Raw genomic sequence first — 23,240 nt, 5'->3', positions numbered from 1 at the left:
AACAACGCGACCGCAATTGATGATTCTTTTGTGGAAAATATTGGACAAATCTTGGAAAGTGTAAATAGTAACACACAGTCATGCCCTACTTGTTCCGGAAACGCTAAGTCTTAACATGTGATCTACCTGGCTTCTGAACAACGAATAATATCGATCATTCATGGAAAATTGTTTTTGTATATTATGGACTTTTAATACATTTAAATAGCACTGCATGTAATTTTTTATTTTATTTTAAATATCAGCAAATTCAGGGTTTCTTAAAGTAGTTGCATCGTAAAAAATATAATTTAAACAACAGGTCGATCCAATCTGTCGGGGTAGCTTGTGGTAGCTTTAATTTTCAAGCACCGCCGCAGTAGATATTAGGAGTGTATTCTCAGCTCGGGCAGAGTAAAAAAAGTATATGACCCCGTGCATCAGCTACCTTCCCGACACAGTCCCGTCGACATCGGATTTACCATTCCGGAGATTACTCGGAAAAATCGCGACCTTGCAGACAGATAAAAATTTAGTAAGAAGTATGTATTTTTTTCTCTATATTACACACAGATACTCTAGTTTTAATAATATGTATAAATGTATAGATAAACCGTAAATTCACTTACTTTCGGATTGTGGTCTAACTTCCTTTCAGAAAACGACAGTGGGCAAAAACTGTTATTTTCAAGCACCGACCTATCCAAAAAATATCTATAGACGTTAGTGAATTAGGCACAGAAAATAACACTTATAATACCACTCAATTCTAACCTTACCTCTCCCTTAAATTATAAGAGACAACAAAATTGTAACACACAAAATAAGAAAAAGAATGAAGAGAACATACTAATTACATCAAAAAATATCAACATTTTTCGACATTGGATAAGGATATCATTTTCCAGCTTATTCTTCTTCGTCTTCATAATACAATATTTTGTTTTATGTAAAAGAATTATAAATCTCATGGGATATTGAAAAAAAATATACATTTATTTTTTTTATATATTTTAAAACTTAATTATTAGTTTTATTGATATGTAAAGTGAAAAACGAAATAAAAAAAATTCGATTAATTATAAGCAATTAAAAATTAATAAAATTGAAAGAAAAATCACATGCTGTGGACGCACCACGATTGGCCACCATACTTGTGACGTCATAATGTTAAAGCAATTTCATAACAGTGCAGCGTTTACAGCTACTATATGTAACTTGACATAACATTGTAAATTTACTATTAAAACACGATTTGTTAAAGTTAACTTCGTTTAGCTATGCGTGATACAGGATTTATAAAAGCTAATTCTGATAATATTCCTGATGATGATATATTTATGATCACCAATTTTTAAATGTTTTTATAATAGGGAAATAAATCTTTAAAATTTACTTAACAAATATTAATATGGTTCAACGCATAACCTAAAACGTTATGAAATTATAAAAATATAGAACTGAAATCTAGTTATCAGATAATGATTTATGAATTTGTTATTTAAGCAGTTTAGACAACCAGTAGAATTTTTTTTAAAGATTATAATTAGCCCAGTCAAAAACTTAATTTACTGAACTTTAGTTATTTACTTTAAACATTTACATAAAAAAATAACTAATTACAATATGATTATGAAATACTTATATCAAAGTGATCTTCACAACAAAAAAAGTTCTATTTTGTTTTAGGATTATCTCGAAGCAATGCTTGAAACCATTTTTTCGACGTTTCTCGTCTTGAGGAACATTTAAAAACATTTTTTCAGGAGTTGTCTTTGTAGTATTTGTACATAATGGTACAAAACAAAAGAGCGGTAGTTTTTGAGATTTGGCATTTTTTATATATTTTTGAGTATTACAGAATGAAATTCATTAACAATGATAGAATGAAATAAATTGAAGCTCAAAGCAAAGTACTTATCTCTGTATACTACTATGAGTAAAAACTAACATTATGACGTCACACACGCTCGGATTTGTTCGGGAGTTGTCGGCGCTTCTTCGGTAGTGGAATCAAAAATCAATTTTTATTTTGATATTAACTTTTTAATGATTGCGAAAAATTTAAAAATAAAAATAGTTTTGTTATAAAACTTATATTTGATCTTTCCATTGTTCAAAGAAAAAGAAAACTTCAATAACCCAATTGGGAAAGTTTAAATGAATGGATGGATGGTTGTTTGTTAGAAGGTGTCTCATGAACAATGTAGAACATAGTGTGGAAGCACACATAGGCTATCAATGATTTTTTTAACTCCGCTCGAACGGAGTCGCGGACATAAGCTTGTGTTTTACATAATTGTGGTACAATTTTTTTTTAATTCATATAATTTCGAAGAAAATTTATTTTTCTAGAATTCTTATATAAAATTACTTTGCAAACAATCATATGCAGATAGCGAATAATTTATTTATATTTTATTTAGTTATTTAAATTTCTGTATACACAGTTGATATACCGCAGACTCGAACCGAGCTATTTTATTTAGTTAACGTTTCTCGTGCGCACGACGGCCCCAGTACACTTTGAGGTTAGAAATAAAAATGCAATCAACAAAGTTAACCTTCCCCTTTTTCAAACAATACGTAAGTATCTATAATTTTATATAACAATAAAGCAGTCAATCATTTTTTAGCCCTCACATTATGGTGGCGATTTAAAAATCTTACTAATGTTATAAATGCAAATGCTTTGATGGATGGATGGAGGGATGTTTGTTTGAAGATATCTCCGGAACGGCTCAACGGATCTTGATGAAATTTGGCATAGACGTAGAACATAGTCTGGAATAACACATAGGCTACCTATTAAGTTTTTTTAATTCCGCGCGGACGGAGTCGCGGGCGACTGCTAGTCAAATATAAAATTGAAGAAAAAAACACACTGCAGTACAGTCATTTTCTTCCATAAAATTTAAATGCAATCATGAGATTTGATTAACATTGCAGTTCATTACAATACATTTAGATATAGCTGATAACCTCAAATTCGCAGTATATTCACCGTTAAACCGTAAAACATATTAAATAATGTTATCACTGTAGTGTAGAGAGTAGAACGATATATTTATGTCTCTTTCTTGTTAATCTCGTGGTCGTTACAATAACCACAAGGCTTCTAGCATTTCAATTATTATTTTTATTGTTTTATTGCTAATAATTATCATAAAAACCATAATTATCATAAGATAACAATGGTTTTAATTATTTGCCCCAATTGCGTGATAATGATGATAATTATCCGACATCATTACACTGCTCTTTATAAATAATAACAACAGTTAGAAATCCTCAACTTCAATGAAAGACTTTCATAATGGAAGCTAAAGTAAGTTTTAGAGGCATTTCTTTATTTACGTCTTTATTTATCATTCATTTATTTATTTATTTTATTTATCACAAAAAAATTATAGGTCATAAAAGTAAAAGTTATAAAATCTATCTTATAATAACGAAATCTTAATGTAAACCAAGAAATTGTTTACACTTAATGATTTAATAAAAAATGAGCACAATTAATATACGTATATTTTTTTAATTCAGTTTTTTTTTTAAGTAAGCGCGGATAGACTTGCGGGCGACAGCTAGTTACCAATAAAATTATATTTGCCATAGATTGGTGAGACCAGTGATATCATTTGAGTATTGAATGATGTCTGGTAACTAGGATCTACGTAATTATTTTTAAACTTGTAGTACGACTTTACTTGTAGTACGTACTTGTTGTACATTGTTAAAAACTAACAAGTTTTCAAGACATTTGTTACCAACTTCTTTCCAAATATCTATTTTATATATACATGTAATTTAAAAACTTTTCTTCTGCTTTACTGTACACTTAGATATAATGAAGTGTGTATTTATTTACAGAAGCTGGCGACATGCATCATCTTCCTTTTTATAACTGCAGCGTTCAATGTGACCGAATTCCCTGCTTCAGTATTAAGTTCCATCATATGTATTAGAGCACCATGTTTCCTGTGATCAATCCCAATTTGTAACACTTCAGCCCTTCGTACACAAGGTAACATAAATCGTCGAAATTAACGTTGTATCTTTGCATCGCAAGAATCGCGATGCGTGCACTCCGTACACACAACATTGAATCGTAGACGCGAATACTCTAATCGGTCAATACAGGTTTAACGACTACATGTCGTCTGTATATATTTGATCCACCATCTTGAAAATCGCAGTAACTTTTCTTACGATGATCTTGACAAACAGATTGCGAGCGACTGGCTTTAGCGATGACAGAAATGTCGGCAACGCTTGTTGTGTACAACCTCTATGACATTGTATTACGTTAGTCGCTTAGCGACTTAACTCGCCGGGTTTGAAGATTTATGTTATCTTACGTACGAAGAGCCTTATAATCTTAAAGAAATATCTTGTCGACTTCCATGGGTTTAAACATAAATAAATAAAAAATGATAATTGTAAATATATGTTTTATTTTACTGCATTATATAACGTTATCATAATAATCTTACTGTGGGATTCCATGACAGAAACATCTGAACATTGTCATCCAACATAGTCTTTTCGAAATTACAGAGATGATTTTGTACAGGTTATTCCACAGTTACAAACCACGGTTACACGGTTACTGTTGATCAGATTATTTTAACTTTTTAACTAATTAGTTTTAATAAAACATTTTTAATATCTAATACAAAAAAAATATTTATTCATATCTCGTCTGGACAATCTTCCTGGATTTTAATTTTTTTTTTTTAAGATAAAACACAATATTAAGTGTATCTATATAAAAAAAACAGTCGAATTCATAACCTTCTTCGTTTTGAAGACGACTAAAAAGAACATTTTGATACAGCCAATTTAGACTTTACTACAATATTTGTTACAATTTTCGATAAATGCAAAGCTTTGTAGGTATCACTGCGATGTCAAGGGAAGGATCTTCTAATAAGGATCAAAAATCTCGAATCAATATATACACTTTAAAAACGTGAAAGCTTATCGAAATATTGACTAAATATTCATAAAATATCTACTTGAAACAGTAATTAACTTGAAAATTGATATCGTTATCCAATGTTGAAATATGGTGCTACTTTTCATATCATTTTCTTTTGTTTTTGTTTTTAATTAAAGCCCATAATTTATATTGAATTGTTATCAACAAGTGTTTAAACAATCCAATTAAGTAAAATGATATAAAAAAGTATATAATAATACATTGAAGTGAAGTAACGCGTTTAAAGTTCTCACAAGCAAACAAACATTATGTCAATCAAAGTACGTGTTTTTTCATTATTTATATAATTTAATTTTTTATTGAACGTAGTCGCTATGATATTTAGTGATCACTTTATTTATAACCTAGAATGAATAATCAAAAATATTATCATACTTATATTATAAATGCGACTGTTTAGATGGATGAATGGATGGATGGATGGATGTTGTTTTGAAGGTATCTACGGAACACCTAAACGGATCTTAATGAAATTTGGTACAAATATAGAACATAGTCTGGAAGAACACATACGCTACTTATTACGTGTTTTTTTTAAATTCCGAGCGGACGGAGTCGCGGGCGACAGCTAGGATTTAATATGCAAACAAAATACTATCAGAAAAATAATAATTTAAAGATCTATACAAAAAATTAAATTGTGGTGTGTGGAAGTAAAAAGTACACATGATGTTATTTATAACGATGTTACTTATAACAAAATACCAATGTTTACCCGAATAAGAAAAAGGGAATGTTGTTCGCGCGTATGAAAGTTTATTTGTATGTACGGGTTGGGTTTGTTTTGTGGATTTGTTTAAAATACCTGTTTGTCTCCATATCCGTGATGGTCCGGGTCTCCAAAAGACTAGACCGATGTGTATGTTGTTGTATGAAGGCCTAACATTTATTTAATTTTAATAATTCAATCAAAGTTGCGGGTAACATCTAGCATACAATAATACAGTCAGTTTTCTTCACAGATTGCAGCCTCGTGTTTCGCACTGTGTCTTTATATCAGCACTTGCGAGTCAAACCCCTGTTTAAATGAACTGTTTAATAATAACGAACCTTTTGTACAAGTCTACGATGACATAATTTATAGTAACTGCAACGTATGCATTGGAAAACCGTACCCGAAAAAACTTTGCGGAAACAAATACAATCCATGTGAGAGTAACGAATCAGAATATGAAGCTCAAGATTGTTATACAGAATATACGAAAGAAGACGAGGAATGCGAACCAGCAGATGACAACGAACCAGATGATGAAGGCACGTACGAACCAAAATGTGAAGATGATAATGAATCTGAAAAATGTGTTATCTATAAACCGAAAAGTAAATACGAGTATGAACCAAATAACGATGATTATGATGATGAAGACGAGTATAAGCCGAAATATGACGATGACGACGATGACGATGATGACGACGTTGACGATGATGATGACGATGATAATGATTGCAAAGAATGTGACTTTGACTAATAACCCGAATAAAAGTATCATTTTTCTCGAAATCTGTAGTATTGTATAAAGCTAAAAAAAATTCAACATTTTTGTAATACAAAAATCATATATTTTTATTCCTATCCAATAATAATTTCATGCTGATAATAATATGATACAGAACCCACTAAGTCTTTACCGCCAAATGTTTCAAACTCAAGTGCTACTTACAATATTTAAGGGTAATTTCCAACAGACGACTCAAAACCACTGACAATTATCTTTACTGTTACTTCCACGAGGACAAAACAATAAAGATAATAATAGAAAATTTATGGTTTTTCCCATTACCAGCGATATGACTATAATTAGCTGTAAGTTCCATGATATGTAATATTTAAAAAAGACCTGTGAGTTAACTGTTTCCAGTAAGACATCTGTTTTACATCGATCTTCAGCATGAATATGTCCTATATTGTTTTAACGTGTGTGATTTATAATTTTGGTCTTTGTGCAGTACAAAGTGATAATTACTTAGAAAATCAGCATGATGAAGAAAATGAATACCCGGAAAATTACAATTGGAAACCTATGGTTTTTTTCGATGACAAAATAAAACCAGTTAAAGAAAAGGACGTAAAATCTGACGATAAATTTGAGCTTCTAAGACCCTACCAGCCGCCGTCTTTTATATATGGATTGAATACTTATCCACATTATGCTCACGGCGGACTCCCTGCACATTTCCACATGCCGATGTGGTCGTATCCTGATATTAGTTACTTTGTAAAAAAAGTCTACAATGATAAGCCATAAGTCACATATAAAAATAGTTAATCATAATTTTTCATTTATTTTCGATGTTTCATCCATTCTTAGTGTAATATATAAATGTAATCAAATCAAATGTTTTATTAAATAAATTCAATTATTTTTATGAAACATTTTGCTTTTTTTAAAGTGCAAACTAATACTGGAATGGCATTTCATTTAATGAAACGCCAGTGTTTTTTATATCATATGGAGGCAAACAGAGAGGCCACCTGAACTCGCTAAAATAGAGAAGCGACCGTTGCCAATAGACATCCGCAATTTTAGATACCTACTTCTAATCGACTATGGAGGGGACGCACAGATAGAGAAAATTTCCCCTTCCTATGCATTCTTCCTACACAGGGTGAGAGGGCAAAGAGGACTAAAATTTTGCCCCCGTCATCACATTCATCAGAGGAAACGCAAAATTTCTTCCACTCCACGCCTGTCTTCTGTGTGGACATGGTATTGCACCGGGTGAGCCGGCCCATTCGTGCAACAGATGTTGTTGATGGCGTCTACCACTGTTGAAAAAAAAGGTAAATAGTTGGTAAATAGGATACGCAGCAGCTAGCCGTTCAATGAAAATTGAAATTTAAAATTACTCTACAGAATATGATATAAATGTAGAAATAAGCTTTAGTCGTTACGCTTGTTTTGGTAAATACAGGTTTTATTTTATAATTTTATGTATCTTAAATTGTCTTTCAAGGAAACATCATGCACGATTACACAGAAATACAATTGCTATCCAAAAGATGACAGGCGCATATTTATTGACATTCATAATTAACCCTATATGCATGAAGAAAATAATTTATATTTTAAAATTTTATAATTCTTTACCAATAATAAAATAGAAGTGTATGTAAAAAAAAACATATTTCCTACACATGATATTATATTTGGGTTACTTAAAACAAAAACCCAATTTTTCAAAATCAAAAAACAAAAGTCCGCATTTGTGCCAGGTAATATCTGAATCGACTAGACCGGTTTTAACAGGACTTTTTCTGTAAGTTGCTATGCGAAAGTAAATTACGTTAATTTTTTAATTCCGCGTTGATGTTGCGGGCAGCTGCTAGTCATGAAATTAATGTAATCTCTTGAATAATAATCATATGCTAACCAAATGGCATTTCAAAACGTAGACATGTAGCAAAAACTGTTTAAGTTATATAGTACTAGCTTTTACCCGCGACTCCGTCCGCGCGAAATAAAAAATAGAAAACGGGGTAAAAATTATCCTATGTCCGTTTCCTGGTTCTAAGCTACCTGCCCACCAATTTTCAGTCAAATCGATTCAGCCGTTCTTGAGTTATAAATAGTGTAACTAACACAACTTTCTTATATATATATAGATATAGAAGATTGTATCACCAGCTATCCTTTTGTTGGTAATGAAGTTCCATGGGTTATCACTACTGAACCACTTGTTCGAAATATTTCGTTGTCTTTGTTTATTCAATGCGAATGAGCGAGACGAAAATATATTTTTGTAAGATTGTTCCAGCTGTGAAAACACAGTTATGTCACTAGTTGATTACATTAAATATATTATACTTTTGATATTTAGGTTTTATAGTTAACATTTTACATTTGTAAAAAACACTATTATCAAATAATTTTTTAAACCTTAAATTATAATTAAAGATTAAATTTATGTTATGTCACTTCAATAAATATTGAATGTCACACTTCTGAAATTTTTTATCGACTATGTCATCCTTAGTATTATGGTAACCTCAAACAGTAATTTTGTGTTAAGTAATTCCTCGATGAAGAAAAAGGCTCTCAAACGTTAAGTTTAAAATCAAATCTTTACCAAATCAAAATCAAAGGAATAAACCGGAAATCGGTGTTTACAGGTCAAAATATGATATTCTAGACTTAGGCCATCGTCACACATGTACAAAGCACAGCCAAAACATATGCACAAAAAATGCTTTTATCAGGGCAAGCTAAGAAATCCATAATATGTTCATACGAGTATTATTCAACAAAATACACTTTTGTGATAAATAAGAATTTAAGGTTATTCTGTCAGATTTGGTCATTGGCACAGTATTTGTAATTTATTTCTAGACTTGTTATCTGTTCTGCCAATTGTATTTTATATTAATAGAATTCTTTTATTTTCATTACAGATTTTAAATTGTAAGTCCAATAAGATATGTACATTTTAATTATATTTTACAAATTGAGACATGGACGAAAGCTTCGCGAAGTCAGCGCTTTTTGCTAGTATTTATCTTATTTCTTACTTTTTTATTTTATATTATAAATATTATAAAATATAGATAAATGTTTGTTAGAAGATATTTCTAGAACGGCTGCATAGATTTGGATAAAATTTTGTATAGATCTAGAACACTGTAAATACAGTGATGTATCGAAATGTTTGAGAACCATCGTAAAAACTCTTTGGGAATTTGTGGAAAGCTTAAAAACATAAAATATATATGATACGTGTATAAAAAGACAATATATTTATAGGTTGAACGTTTACTCAGAACTCTTTATTCGCCCGGAATCAGCGATGGCGGTAGCTAAGGTAATATTAACCAGTATTTTTAGTCACTGTTAGCACAAATAAATTCATGAATACTCTTATTCCCTTTAAAATGATCTTTATTTATGTGTAGCGTTTAACAAACAAATAAAGTGTGGTATTGATGCCATATCTACTGCTTAATCAATTGAGTTTTGTAACACTATATTACAGTAGGTATGTACACAATAGGTACTTTTGCAATAATTTTTTTTTAGAATTAATTTATTGTAATGCAGTGTAGTGCAACATTTAAAGGATATTTTTAATAAATTTTCAGAGTTTTCATGTTTTGGTAGTGTTATTGGCGCTACTAGTAGGAGGCTTGGCGCAGATCTTTAGTGGTCTAGGCGGTGTCGGCGGTGGCCTAGGTGGTTTCGGCGGTGGCCCTGGTGGTTTCGGCGGTAGTTCAGGAGGTTTCGGCGGTAGCCCAGGAGGATTTGGTGAATTTGGAAGAGGCCTACGAGGATTCGGTGGTGGCCAAAGCGGGTTTGGTGGCGGTCTAGGCGGGTTCGGTGGTTTTGGGGGCTAAAGACCCGGACGTTTTTAAAATAATCCAAACAACAAAGTATGGACTGCATCGGAGTACCAGATATCATGTTGATTGTAATTATAAAGCATAATTAACTGATTTTGAAGAACATTATTTCACACACAAGACCGAATCTGAAACAGTGTCACCTAATTGTTATAAAATCAGAAATAAGTAAAATATGTATAATCAGTTCGTTCCTTTTTTTTAAAATATTACCTTTTAATTGTTAAATAAAAAAATTATACATATATCTAAATTAAAATACATACACTACATACATTATCTATGTTTATTTTACCTTTTGACCTCTAATAATAAAAATGGCGAATCCAAAATCTGTAGCATTCTCTACCATCAACAAGAATTATTAACACTCTAAAGGGTGATTGAGAAAAGAGAAGAACAATATAAATTTAAAAATAATAACTTTATTACAAATCTAGTACTAAACATTAAAACAGAAAATATTAAATAAACATACGTTTTTAAATACGAACAGATAGATTTTCACATCACACCTTACTTTGCAATAAGGTCAATAAAATCGTTTTAAAATATTAGGAATAAAATTACATGAATATTGTACCTGAACTTAGGACCATCATAGTCTGAGTTTATAACAAGCTTTTTAATGATAGTCTTAAGAAGTTGACTAACATGTTATAGCATAGCTTCTTCAAAAAACTGGTTTAACGTGAATAACTAGTGAAAAATCCCGAGACTGTTGACCCTATAAATACTTAAACGAAGTTTAAATTTAATTTGATCAGTATCCACAGAACGGTGTTAAAAGGATATTATCAAAATGGCAATTTCAAATGTAAGTTGGTCATTTTATATAAAAATAATATTGTAAGAACTAACGTTGTCCGTAAAAAGCGTAAAAGTTACGAACCATTTTAAAGACTGCGTGCATAAATTCACAGATAAACGCGTAGAGTCATAATTACCTGAATTAACTTTAATCACATCCAAAATGTTATGATCAAACTAAAAAATAAAACACCCTACGTTACTTATAGTTATAAATTAATTTACAAATATATTTTATTTATTTCAGACGAGTCTTGTCCTAATCCTCATCGTAACTCTCGTGACAATTGTCACTGGTCATAACAGCTTTAATTATGGCGGAGGCTATAGTAACCTTGGAGGGTATAACGGAGGATACGGTTACGATCAAGGTTACGGGGGCTACGGACTGAGCGGCTATGGCGGACATGGTGGTTATGGTCACGGACATGGACACAGTGGCTATGGACAAAACGGTTATGGCGGATACGGCAGTTACGGACACAGTGGATACGGTCAACACGGCTTTGGACATGGAGGACATGGACAAAGCAGTTACGGTTCATTTGGCGGATATTTTAGACGTTAAGAAGTCCTAATTTATTTTGTTAATGTGACCTTATGATTATTAAATCTCACAACTAATTCGTTGTTGTTTATTATAAAAGTGGCACCTCTTGTACGGGCATATTTCCTAAAGGGATACGGCCCCCGGATAGGTATTGTGACAGCATTCGTAGTAACATAGAACCGAAGTACATGGCGAATCTTGAACCCCTTACAATAAGATTCTGATTTTCTAACTTTGGCGGTGAAAGAGTTTGTGGTATTTGATTATTCATTGCTTTCATTTGAGGAATATTTAATGTTTGAAGAATATTTGTATAAAGTAGAGGTGTTGATTCTGAATTAACTTCCGGATTAGCAGCAGGTGAAACTGGGGAACTTACAGGTTGTAGTGTTGTTGCTTCAACCGGAATACTAATTGTGATTTGCTCACCTGGCATCGGAAGGAAAGGTTCTATTGGTTCCACGATTTCATTACTAGGTTCAACGACAGGTATAATTTCAACTTTATTCGTCGAATCTTGAACCGGTTTCTCTGTATTCTGCATTGGTTCAACTGTTGATAAAATAACCAAATTCTGAGCTGGTACTGTAATTTTTTCCGATTCCTTGACAACAGGTAACACTTGTAAATTATCTTTTTCATTTGATGGCAACTTAAATATGTCGATAACATCATTTGTATCTCTCTTTGCAATTTTTCGTATTAATCCGAATTTTCCGAATCTCGACCATTTTTCAAAAATAAATTCCAATGACTTAAACGGTGTAGGGTTAAACTGCACTTCGAATTGTTTCTTAATGTTTATTCCCGGTTTTGCGTATCCAAAAAAAACGTTGAGAATTAAAACCGCAATCTAAAAAAGATCAAATTTATAAAAATGTGAAGTTACGAACCCAATACAATAAAAGATTTGTAAACTATAATAGACTTAAGTAACCACACAAAACCATAATTATCCACTTTCACCATTAACCAACTAAAATCGAGAGCCAAGCAACTGAAATCGAGAGCGCTATATTTTATTACATTAAACTTTTTCTTCAATAACACCGCTTAGAACTCGTGATATAACAAATGCAATACTTATTTACAAATGAATAAATACCTGAATCAAATAATTCATCTTGTAAAGAACAACCCTGCACAAAATTCAGAATGAAAATGGATATCAATAATAGATTATTTCTCGTTTAAAGGAAAGTATCAAGGCAGTAAGTAATGATTCTTTAATATTCTATGGCCTCATGATGCACACGCTAGGGTGATTTGATCTTCAAAAACTAGGTTAAGGTTTTGTGAAAAAGATCCATATTCAATATTTCAAGCCTCTAAAACAGGAAAACGGTAAATCATCGATTTGTAAAAAAATCCCACGTTATTTTGATTAACTATTTGATTTATAAGAAATGAAATTTATCGATGAAAATGTAGAAAAAGTTGTTATTTATGTATTTTCTACGAAAAAGAAACCTTATAAATAATTAGTTAACTATAGACAATGTAAACAGTAATTGCTGCATAAATAATAAGAAAGAGACAATGTGAGGCTTTCGAAAGTCAAACAACTGGTTGTGGAAACTCATTCAGAATATTAATTACTTACTATCGTATGTTCCAACACAAATGTCGATAAGAATACCCTTTCTATAACCCACACTTTTGTTCATCAATGTACATATCATACCTTACAATACTGCACATATACAAAGTATTGTATGTATACAACGGTAAATACCACTGTAATTATGAGAAATATCATTAAAACTAATTTGTATATTATATACACTACACAACTGAACGAGTGTTGTTAACGATAATGATCGAACTAAGCCCTAGGCCAGGGATGGCAAATCATGCGACATAATATATGGGCACGTCACTGATCTCAAAATGAATTACGATAGAAAGTGTGATATAAGTATTATAGTAGAACCAAACACGAGTAATCACTACGCTACGGATTGTTCCCAAGAATAACAAATCAAAATTAAGACATTAAACATCTCTTTAGAAAAATGCCAAGTCGAAGTGTAAAGGTTCGCCATGTTAGCTCTAAGCCTGCAATTTGTAAAATGTATAATTTTTTTTCTATGTCGACGTCTGTGATAACATAATATTTTACCCACAGACTAATATTTTACCATACGTGTGAATTTCTATAAGAAAGTAAATATGACAAAAGTACATTGGAATTTTACATGCAAATTATTTCAAAATTTAAATGTAATGTATTTATGTATACAAAGTAATATTATAAAGAGAAAAAGAAGTCGCGAGCAACTGCTTCTATATAAATGCTATATAAGTTTAGTCCACAATAACAAACAATGAAGAGAAACTTAAAATTAAATTGTGATTATTTTAATTTACACATAGACACCATCTTTACAAATAATGATATGTAATTACATATTTCGTAACCATTTCTTTCCACCACTTGGAAGAAGTGGAAAGTGGGCACTTGTTTGGCATCAGTTGGCATCGCGTGCGACAGTTCGCAAAGGACGCCAAGCAAGGTTGTCAGACTTGCATGCCAATGCCGACACTAACATCAACGTAGTTCTGTGATCAGTGAAATTATGATAGTGAATCATGAAATTTTATTGAAATTCGATTATAAACTTCATTTTAGATTGTAAAAAGGTTAATATCTAGTCGTGTTATGTTTTGGTAAGTTTTAAATTATATTACTCTTGTATCCTTTGGACTAGTGGTTGACAGGCCGCCAGTAGCTGTAATACCAAGGGGTTTTAAGTTCAAATCCTGTTGGTTTCTTGAAGACATTGTTTATGTTTTATGTTAAGTTATTAACGTAAGGGATATTAAATAACATCTAGTTAACGTCTTAGGTCAAGTCAATAAAGTTTTACGAATTTTTGTATGCATTTTAAAAATAATGGCGAGTTTCAGTTTAGGAAATGATGAAATTTCCAAATTTCGAATATCTTATCTAGAGGAAAAAAAAATTCAACGTGTATATTTTCATACAAATTCTTTTAAAATACGTGTAGCAGTTATACATTTAATTGAAAACAAGTTCTACTGGTTTATGCCACAACCAAAACTGGTGAATTATATAAAAAGGTGGTTAAAATTACACAGTGAGGTTCCACTGCAGTATCACTTGTACAATCTAATATATAAAATTCTCGTGTCACAGTTTTCCGTACTCCTCCGAAACGGCTTGACCGCTTCTCATGAAAATTTGTGAGCATATTGAGTAGGTCTGAGAATCGGCCAACATCTATTTTTCATAACGCCCCCCCCATTTTTTAACTGCGCGCGGACGGAGTCGCGGGCGACAGCTAGTAACTAATAAATATTGCTATCTCTGTTTTTTAATATAATAAGAGGTATGACAAAATTGACATGTGTTGTAGCAATGGACGCCCACGGTATATTAGTGTAGCTTTACACGCAATATAAACTTTTATAAATTTTACTGTCGAATATCTACATCTGATAATATATTGCTTAAATTCTACTGAAGGATGTAGTTTTAAAATGGTATATAATATCGGTTCAGTATTTTCAACAGTAGTCCACAGTATACTGAGATTTAACAAAACATACCAAAAACTGTATTAAGGTCAATCGCGTAACTTACGCTAAACAATTCCGTGATATAAATTTCTGTAAACAGTGGAAGTGAAAATGGTTACGTAACATATTACTCACTCTGATACTAAGACTGGTTTTCTACTTATACGTTATCGCATCTTTCCTAACGCATAGATAAAATACTTTTAAATATTATAAATTGTAAATTTTTTTACTATTTTATTTACGACAGATTAAATTCGAAGTTAATAAAAGTCGTAAGTTATATTTGTAATTAAGTTATTTATCAATAAATGGATAGAAAACTACATATCAGAAATCTTAACTAACTTACTTAGACCTATAACTTTACTACTTTAGATGGATTGTTAAAAGGTATCTGCAAAACGGCTCAACGGTTCTTAATTAAATTGGGCATAGACGTAGAGCAAAATTTGAAAGAACAATTAGGCTGCTAATTAAGTTTTTTTTTTATTAAAGTGTTTTTTTTTTTATAAAAGTTAAAAAGTGTAATTTAAATAACCAAGATGATACATGAGGATTAAAATATTGATCGTAGTCTTTTTAATACGTCCTAAAATCGCAGGTAAAAACTGACCGATGTAGATCGTTAACAGGTTTTTGCACTTAATAATAATTAACATGTGAGGTCACCGTCGCTGAATCACGCGAGTATATTTTTTAATAATAAAAACTTAATATAACGCCATGTATAGACAAGATTGTGAAATATTTGTAATACAATGAAAAAGTAATACTATAAATATAAATTATGACAAAAATTTTTACTTATCTTACTAATATTATTAATGCGAATGTTTGGATGCGCGGATGGATGGATGAATGTTTGTTTAAAGGTATCTCCAGAAAGGCTGGATGGATCTTAATGAAATTTGGCAAAGATGACAAACCCTGGAAAAACACATAGGCGACTAATTAGGTTTCTTTTTAATTCTCCGCTGACGGAGTCGCGGACGACAGTTAGTGTTATTATAGTTTGTGATATATTACGCACTGTAGTGCGCCGTAAATCACCTGTTGACACAATGACACCGGCCGCGCGGAACTAAACAAAAACGTTATAAGTAGCCTATGTGCTCTTCCAGACTACGTTCAAAATTTGTGCCAAATTTCATTAAGATCCGTACCTCTGCAACAGCTCGTTGAGCCGTTGCAGAGATACGGATACCTTCAAATAAACAAACAATCATCCATCCACTTAAACTTTCGCATTCATAATATTAGTAAGATTGCTAGATTATAAAAAGGTCAACCGACAAACAACATACTTTAACCCGAGCAATTCTTCGACTTCCTCATTCTACATGCGAATAACGAATAACACGCCCGTCAGATATGAACGGCATAACAATTAGATATGTTTACATCGTTTCCTAGAGAAAGTTAAATATAATTTACATTTAATGTATATTTTGTACAATATTTAGCCTAAACTTAAAAAAGATACCATAATTTCTCTCATTATCTTTGAGAAAAAAGAGGTATTATGTGTTTTATGGGGGGATTTTTTTTTGCTTAGAAACTAACGATTAACCAAGCCATTTGTTTTTTCAAAAATATTTTTATTTTACTTTTCAGAACCATGGGCGGCATAAGAAAAATCTTAAGACTCATATTTTTCTTTCTATGCTTGAAATTATGCTGCTGTAATGAAAACTGGCTGGAAAACATCTTCGAGGTCGGAACCGGTGAAAAAAGAAGTATGTCAGATGCGGTCCTTGACTTTTTGGATCACGTATTCCCTAAAGATGATTCGGAAACTTCAATAATGAAAGAAATATTCACTATGTTCGCCGAAGACGGACCACCGGGATTACACAGTGGATTGTCGGCGTTGGAATATTTAATGGAGTGATTTAACCTCTACAGCAATTAAAAAATTACCGCCGAGTTTCTAAAAGAAACTGTATATACCAATTAATTGGCAATTACAACAGTCTATGCTCGAATGACTTACATTAATAACGTTTACGTCGACTTTGTTCGACTTAAAACACGGTTCAGTTATATTTATAATCTTATTTATTTTATTTTAATTCGCCAAAAATATTTAGCCATGTTTGCCTCATTAATGTAATAAACGTTAATCATTTTTAGTTTCGTTAGCATTAATTAAATGTATTAAAATGTATGCAAATTATTTGAAATATTTTATTTAACCTATTTGTTAATTATTGTAAACAATAACTTCAAGATTTTTAAAACCCTAATGAAACAAAGATTTAGCAAAACAATTCGGAGGGCTTTCCATTGGTCAATGTTTTATTGTATACATGTACTGAAAAAAAAACAATTAAAATTATTTTACCTTTCGATAGTTTCATAAACTTTAAATGTATATTTTTAATTAGGTTTATTTAAGGAGTTAATATTAGGAACACTTCAATACATGTTACTTAATCTTTCTCTTGATTCTGATTCACCAGCAACTCCATTGATAAAACATCAGCTATAAAATATCTTCACTGATCTAGTTTCTTTATTTAAATATACAAGCTTTATAATTGTCGACAAACGACACGTTCGCGCATTTCTAGACATCTTGTCGTAGCTTCACGAAAATTTTTAGATGTGACATGTTTTAGAGCTTCTTTATGACTATCGTTCTCAGGTCCACTGCCGTTTACATCATTTACGGGAGTACTGTCATCATCATACATAGGTAGTATATTGTCAATAGGCGGTCTTCTGGGATTTATAAAAGGTCCGTTAACGTAGCCACATTCAACCCTACCGCCTCGTATGCGACATCCATTCCGTAATTCAACATCATTGTCGCTTTGGAAGCCTCCTATGTTTCTATTGTAACCACATAGTAATCGATCACCAACTATTTTACAAAGAGAAGGATCGAAATCGTAAGGACAACAGCGAGATCTCGGCTTCGTGGTGTCACCTTTAGTAAACTCGTCTTTTAAATGTTCTACTTCATTTATTCTTTTCTTATTTGCATTTACACAACTTGCAATCGCTTCGCGTGGAGTTATTATTAAAACCTGCAAATCATATTATTAAATATAAAGATTTTTTTAGTACAAAGTAAAATTTGAGCCACAATCGACTAACCATTATAAAGTTAACGTAGAAACTGATCATTGCTGTTATCGCAAAACTCTGATATAATGCAATTCCAATTAAAGAACAATGTAACGTTGGTATACTACTGTTATATTAAAATCGTAAATTATTACTTAGCTTTATAAAATTAAGGGAAAATTTATTACTTAAGAAATTCTTTTGTAATGGAATAAGTAAATCATTTACAATAAATGAACTGAAAAGCCAATATCGTTTGTCCCTACATCATAAAAAAAATACAAAGTCAACTTGAGCGAAAGATTAATGGTTAATAATGTTAAAAAAAAAGCGCCTGCAATATTCCTAACGTTGCAATTATTTTTTTAAATAAAATAATCAGGCGCTATGTATTACTATAGTTAAAGTAACTTGAGACAATTCATATTTTACAGCACAACAAAATATCATTTTTTATAATAACATAATTAATATTTGTCGACCATTCTTAGCTTTTCCTTTTTATGAACATAATGTCAAAAAACTTGCAGATATATGTAAAATGATAGCAGCAATGTTGCGGGTTCGACGCAATTATGATCAAGCGATTTAGGAGTCGGAATATTTTTATATAACGACGGAACATTTTATTAAGTTTTTTTGATGAAGAGTCATCGTATATTTAAACATAACCATTGATACTCATACTACATAGTGGCGGAATTCGATCATGCTAGATCCAAACTAAACGAAGTTTTATTTTTTAAAGTACATTAAAAATAATATCTTATTTTAAATATGAGGTTTGTAGAAGATTAATTTAATACTTATCTTAAAATACTTATGTATTATCTCCGTTAAATGTGTTTTAGCAACGTTTATTAATTGTTAATTGTGAGAAAAAAGTTACGAAACTTGATATTTTACATACCGAACCTATTGTTATAGTAAATTAAAGTGCTGGGATAAACCCGAATGATTCACGATTCAATTTAAACTTCACATATGTAATGTTTCCATTAACAAATTAAAGTTAATATCAAGGACTAGGAACCTTTAAATGTGATGGAAAACAAGCAAATTCACTCACTTATAATTTTAAGTTTAATTATAATATCGTGTGTAGCACGGCGAGCCCTGTCTCTTCCGTATAGTAGCTTATGTAGTTTTCGTTGAAAAGGGGATTTAGTTTTTCTAGCAAACCATAAGTGTACAATGATCTGGTTTACCTTATACTATTTTTAACACGTCTCTACGTCGTACTTTTAGTTTTTTTGATCAACAATTTTATATAACATTCTCAAATTTAAACGACATTGAATTATACTTTAGAAGGTATGAAATCAAATGATTGACCTGCTTATAGGCTTAAGGGAATCTATGACATTGAACATATAATTGAACGTACATTGTATATCAACTACATATTATATAATCTAATCAAAGTTCGAAAATATATATGTATCTCCATATCAAACGAATTTGCAGTCAGTACCAAGTAATAAAACTTTCACGATTGTAAAACGTAATTATAATGTAACACAAAATCAATGTCTTTTCATTAGTTTTTGGAATTAAAATGTTATATTGTTTCTTGGTAAGTTTTATGAACTTCTTTTCTAAGCACAACATGCTATCAAGAATTAAAGATGTAATTCTTTATCCCAACCCTTATATATGTGTACTTATAAAAATACATGGATATTTTTTTATATAAAATACCAGGAACCTATCTATCAACAAATTGTGTGTGTGTGTGAAGTCATAAATAAAAAATTGTTACAACACAAATATTATAAAAATTTAACAACGTTTAACTGTTATAACACTTTACATTGCATGTTTTTTACTTTTGTAGACATACTCAATATTAAAAATGATTATTTTCGTGAAGAGCGCTCCTAAACTTGGTCACATTTTATTTGATCCACTTGATTATGAAGCTAATCTTCCAAGAGAGATTACAAGTGAGACAGAAAGTACTACCGGCAGTCAATATTTACGATCGAACCTAACAATTCAAAATTTAACTACAAAAGCGTCAAACAATTCAAATGGCTATGGTTTCGATGAGACTATATGCAAGGAAAAGAACGATAGAATTTTATGTGGATACAATAAGAATAAAGATAACCTTGGAATTGAGGAAATGTCGGAAGAAACAGAAAATGGATGTCGAATACGTGGTGACAGATTAGAGTGTGGATATTTAGTTGGTCCATTCACAAACCCCAGACGTCCACCAGCAAACTACGAAGAAAATGAAGATACGAACAATACACAATCTGAACTATATCATAATACAACACAAGCCACTGTAGCGACATCGGAAATAACTTCAACCAAAACTCAAACAACAGTTCAATCACCAATATTTCAACATAGTAAAAATCTGTCCACAAGCAAACTAAACATTTCAACGACCATAACTCCTACCAAGATAACGACAAATACAAGACCAGAATTCCTTAAGAAATTAATAGTAATGCAAAACTCTAAAAACAAAACCTTAAAAACTACTAAAAGTAAATGTGTTGATAATAATGATCATCTTTTTTGTATTCCTATAAATATAAAAGAAAATTCTTGAAACCAAAACGATAACATGTTTCATTTTTTTATTTATATTTTATAGCAAAATAACGTGCTTAATGTATATATATTGATAGAAATAATTAAAGTTTAAAACTGCTATCATGACCAAATTAACAGTGAATAAATGTTGTACATTCTTAATTCTTAATCTTATTAATATTATAAATGCGAATGTTTAGATGAATGGATGAATGGATGTTTGTTTGAATGTATCTCCAGAGCGCCTCAATGGATCTTGAAGAAATTTAGCACCGTTTTAGAACATAGTCTGGAAGAACACATAGGCTACTTATAAAGTATTTTTTTTAAACCGCGCGGACAAAGTCGCGGGCGACTGCTAGTTTTCTTATATAATGAAGATTTTTATTTGAGATAGACGAAAAAGGTAGGACGAGTTGAATTTTTTTTAACTGTTGTAGTTGTAAGTAGGTAATTCTTTAAGCTAAAGAGTTTTCGTTCTTATTATTTCCGTAATAAGATAAGCTTATTTAAAACTTGATATCAAAAACATGGAAACGTTGTTTTATTAATGTGTTGTTGTTGTGTTACTTCTCATATATTTACAACTTCCTTGAACTATCTTCATATTATTTTCTTTAAAATGCAGTTTCATTAACATTATTCTTTTGAAAATAATAAAATTCACAAATACATACAATAGACATTAACTTGGTTAAAAATCTTACTAATATTATAAATGCGAATGTTTAGATGGATGGATAGATAGATGTTTGTTTGAATGTATCCAAAACGCCTTAACGGATCTGGATGAAATTAGGCATGGATATAGAACATAGTCTGGAAGAATACATAGGTTACCAATTAAGTTTTTTTAATTCTGCGCGGACGGAGTCACGGGCGACTGCTAATCTATTTTATATAGTAAAAAAAAATACATATGCTCATTAGAATCCCATCTAATAGGATCTTATTAAAGGAGTATCAAACGTTCATTATGGCTGTGTGTTTTTATTTTTTATAATAATTCTTCATGAATTTATAATAAGATGAAAAAATGCATTACGGGTCATTTTGCTGCAACGCAAAAGTCAGAGCACATCTTATCTAAAAACTATATAAATAGGTGTCCATCGACAGCCACCACTACCATTGTGTAAGGAATCTTGCCAAGATGAAGACTGTAAGTTAACAATTAATTATCAAAAATTATTAAATAAAATTTAAATTATTTATACATTTTTTTAAATATAATTTGTTCCTTGTCTCCATATTTGGTTTGGCTTTAAATAGTTTTGTGCTAAAATTTTAGAGTGTTTCCCGTTAGGTCGATTTTCGGCCAACCGGACACAAACGAATTTTAGTAATCCACAGCAACGAATTAAATTAGACCAAGTAAATTAATCCTTTTTTAATCTACATCTAAAAGATATTTGTTTACAACATCGTTGGTTGTATATTTTGACTTTATTTTGATATAATATAATTTAATACCATGTGATGTTTTATTTACAGATTCTATTCTTTACGCTGTTAATGTGCATTTACTTGTCCTTCACCTTGGCGATACCATACCCTGGTAATGCTGAGGACCTGCAAGCATCTGAGTCGAATTGGGGAGGTGGTTGGGGCCGAGGAGGTGGCTACGGAGGTGGCTACGGAGGTGGCTGGGGAAGCGGATGGAATCAGGGTGGAGGTTGGGGTCACGGAGGTGGTTGGGGCTACGGTGGAGGACGCGGTTACGGCGGTCACGGATGGGGAAGATAAAACAAACGTCAACATATAACGGATTGAATAAAATAGTTCAGTAATAATATTATGCTGTGTTTGTGTATCCCATGATTTGTTTTAATTCTAAATTAAAAATTGGTTTAATTTTAAAGCATGTTTTTTTTCTGTTATAAAACTAATTACCCTACGTGTGATATTAATAAAGTAAGTAGTGATTCCTTAATAAAAACGACCGACTTTAAACGAGGAATATTTTCAGGCAGGCCAGCTAACCGGTTTACCTGTTTGAAAAAAGAACTATTTTAAGTGACTAGAAATATAGACTCAACATCGTCTAGCAATCCGATATTTAAAAACTACTTTAGTTGTAACAGAAATCCTTACTTTTAATGTTATAATTATGACATTTCGCTCTTTTAAAGGTACCAGTACCCACTTCTAGTCGCACTCGAGGATGGCGACCGAAGGGTTTTTAGTAAGTCACACCTCACATAAGCTTTTATAATAAGGGAAGAAAATAACAGCGTAAAAAGTCAAGGTCAACTAATAATATATTTTAGATTCTATTACTAAAAATTGATGACACACAAGTATTGTATAAATATGTAAAACGTTGTGTTGATGTTTTCTGTCATCCTTGTATTCAAGTCAGGAAGTGACATTTAAGTAGGTGACGAATAATTTTC

General features: G+C 31.3%; 5 protein-coding genes across 5 annotated transcripts; 4 read left to right on the top strand and 1 right to left on the bottom strand.

Moving 5' to 3' along the window:
* The first annotated feature begins 9,763 nt into the window (after window positions 1-9,763).
* LOC123721795 (WW domain-containing protein C660.06-like) lies at window positions 9,764-10,307 on the top strand. Its single transcript, XM_045681632.1, has 2 exons — window positions 9,764-9,778; window positions 10,056-10,307. The coding sequence occupies exons 1-2, from the start codon at window positions 9,764-9,766 to the stop codon at window positions 10,305-10,307; spliced, it is 267 nt and encodes an 88-aa protein (XP_045537588.1).
* A 735-nt stretch (window positions 10,308-11,042) lies between these two features.
* LOC106716643 (neuropeptide-like protein 31) lies at window positions 11,043-11,706 on the top strand. The gene is made up of 2 exons (XM_014510197.2): window positions 11,043-11,130; window positions 11,371-11,706. The coding sequence occupies exons 1-2, from the start codon at window positions 11,116-11,118 to the stop codon at window positions 11,689-11,691; spliced, it is 336 nt and encodes a 111-aa protein (XP_014365683.2). The 5' UTR covers window positions 11,043-11,115; the 3' UTR covers window positions 11,692-11,706.
* A 6,025-nt stretch (window positions 11,707-17,731) lies between these two features.
* LOC106716498 lies at window positions 17,732-18,391 on the bottom strand. Its single transcript, XM_014510017.2, has 2 exons — window positions 18,322-18,391; window positions 17,732-18,251 (listed from the first exon to the last, which is right to left on the bottom strand). The coding sequence occupies exons 1-2, from the start codon at window positions 18,349-18,351 to the stop codon at window positions 17,754-17,756; spliced, it is 528 nt and encodes a 175-aa protein (XP_014365503.2). The 5' UTR covers window positions 18,352-18,391; the 3' UTR covers window positions 17,732-17,753.
* Window positions 18,392-20,136: 1,745 nt separating this feature from the next.
* Window positions 20,137-20,913, top strand: LOC106716703. Its single transcript, XM_014510267.2, has 2 exons — window positions 20,137-20,795; window positions 20,906-20,913. The coding sequence occupies exons 1-2, from the start codon at window positions 20,147-20,149 to the stop codon at window positions 20,911-20,913; spliced, it is 657 nt and encodes a 218-aa protein (XP_014365753.2). The 5' UTR covers window positions 20,137-20,146.
* A 990-nt stretch (window positions 20,914-21,903) lies between these two features.
* On the top strand, window positions 21,904-22,613 carry LOC106716686 (neuropeptide-like protein 32). The gene is made up of 2 exons (XM_014510254.2): window positions 21,904-22,006; window positions 22,339-22,613. The coding sequence occupies exons 1-2, from the start codon at window positions 21,998-22,000 to the stop codon at window positions 22,588-22,590; spliced, it is 261 nt and encodes an 86-aa protein (XP_014365740.2). The 5' UTR covers window positions 21,904-21,997; the 3' UTR covers window positions 22,591-22,613.
* The last annotated feature ends 627 nt before the right edge of the window (window positions 22,614-23,240 follow it).

The sequence above is a fragment of the Papilio machaon genome, chromosome 16, assembly GCF_912999745.1.
Source record: "Papilio machaon chromosome 16, ilPapMach1.1, whole genome shotgun sequence".
Classification (NCBI taxonomy): domain Eukaryota; kingdom Metazoa; phylum Arthropoda; class Insecta; order Lepidoptera; family Papilionidae; genus Papilio; species Papilio machaon.
Note: the sequence above shows the minus strand (reverse complement) of the source record. Positions and strands in the feature narration are given on the sequence as shown.

Coding starts and splice junctions, on each gene's coding strand:
- LOC106716498 (XM_014510017.2), bottom strand. CDS start 18,351: ATGATCAGTTTCTACGTTAACTTTATAATG. Junction 18,252..18,321: donor TCTACGTTAACTTTATAATG/GTTAGTCGATTG, acceptor TATGATTTGCAG/GTTTTAATAATAACTCCACG.
- LOC106716703 (XM_014510267.2), top strand. CDS start 20,147: ATGATTATTTTCGTGAAGAGCGCTCCTAAACTTGGTCACATTTTATTT.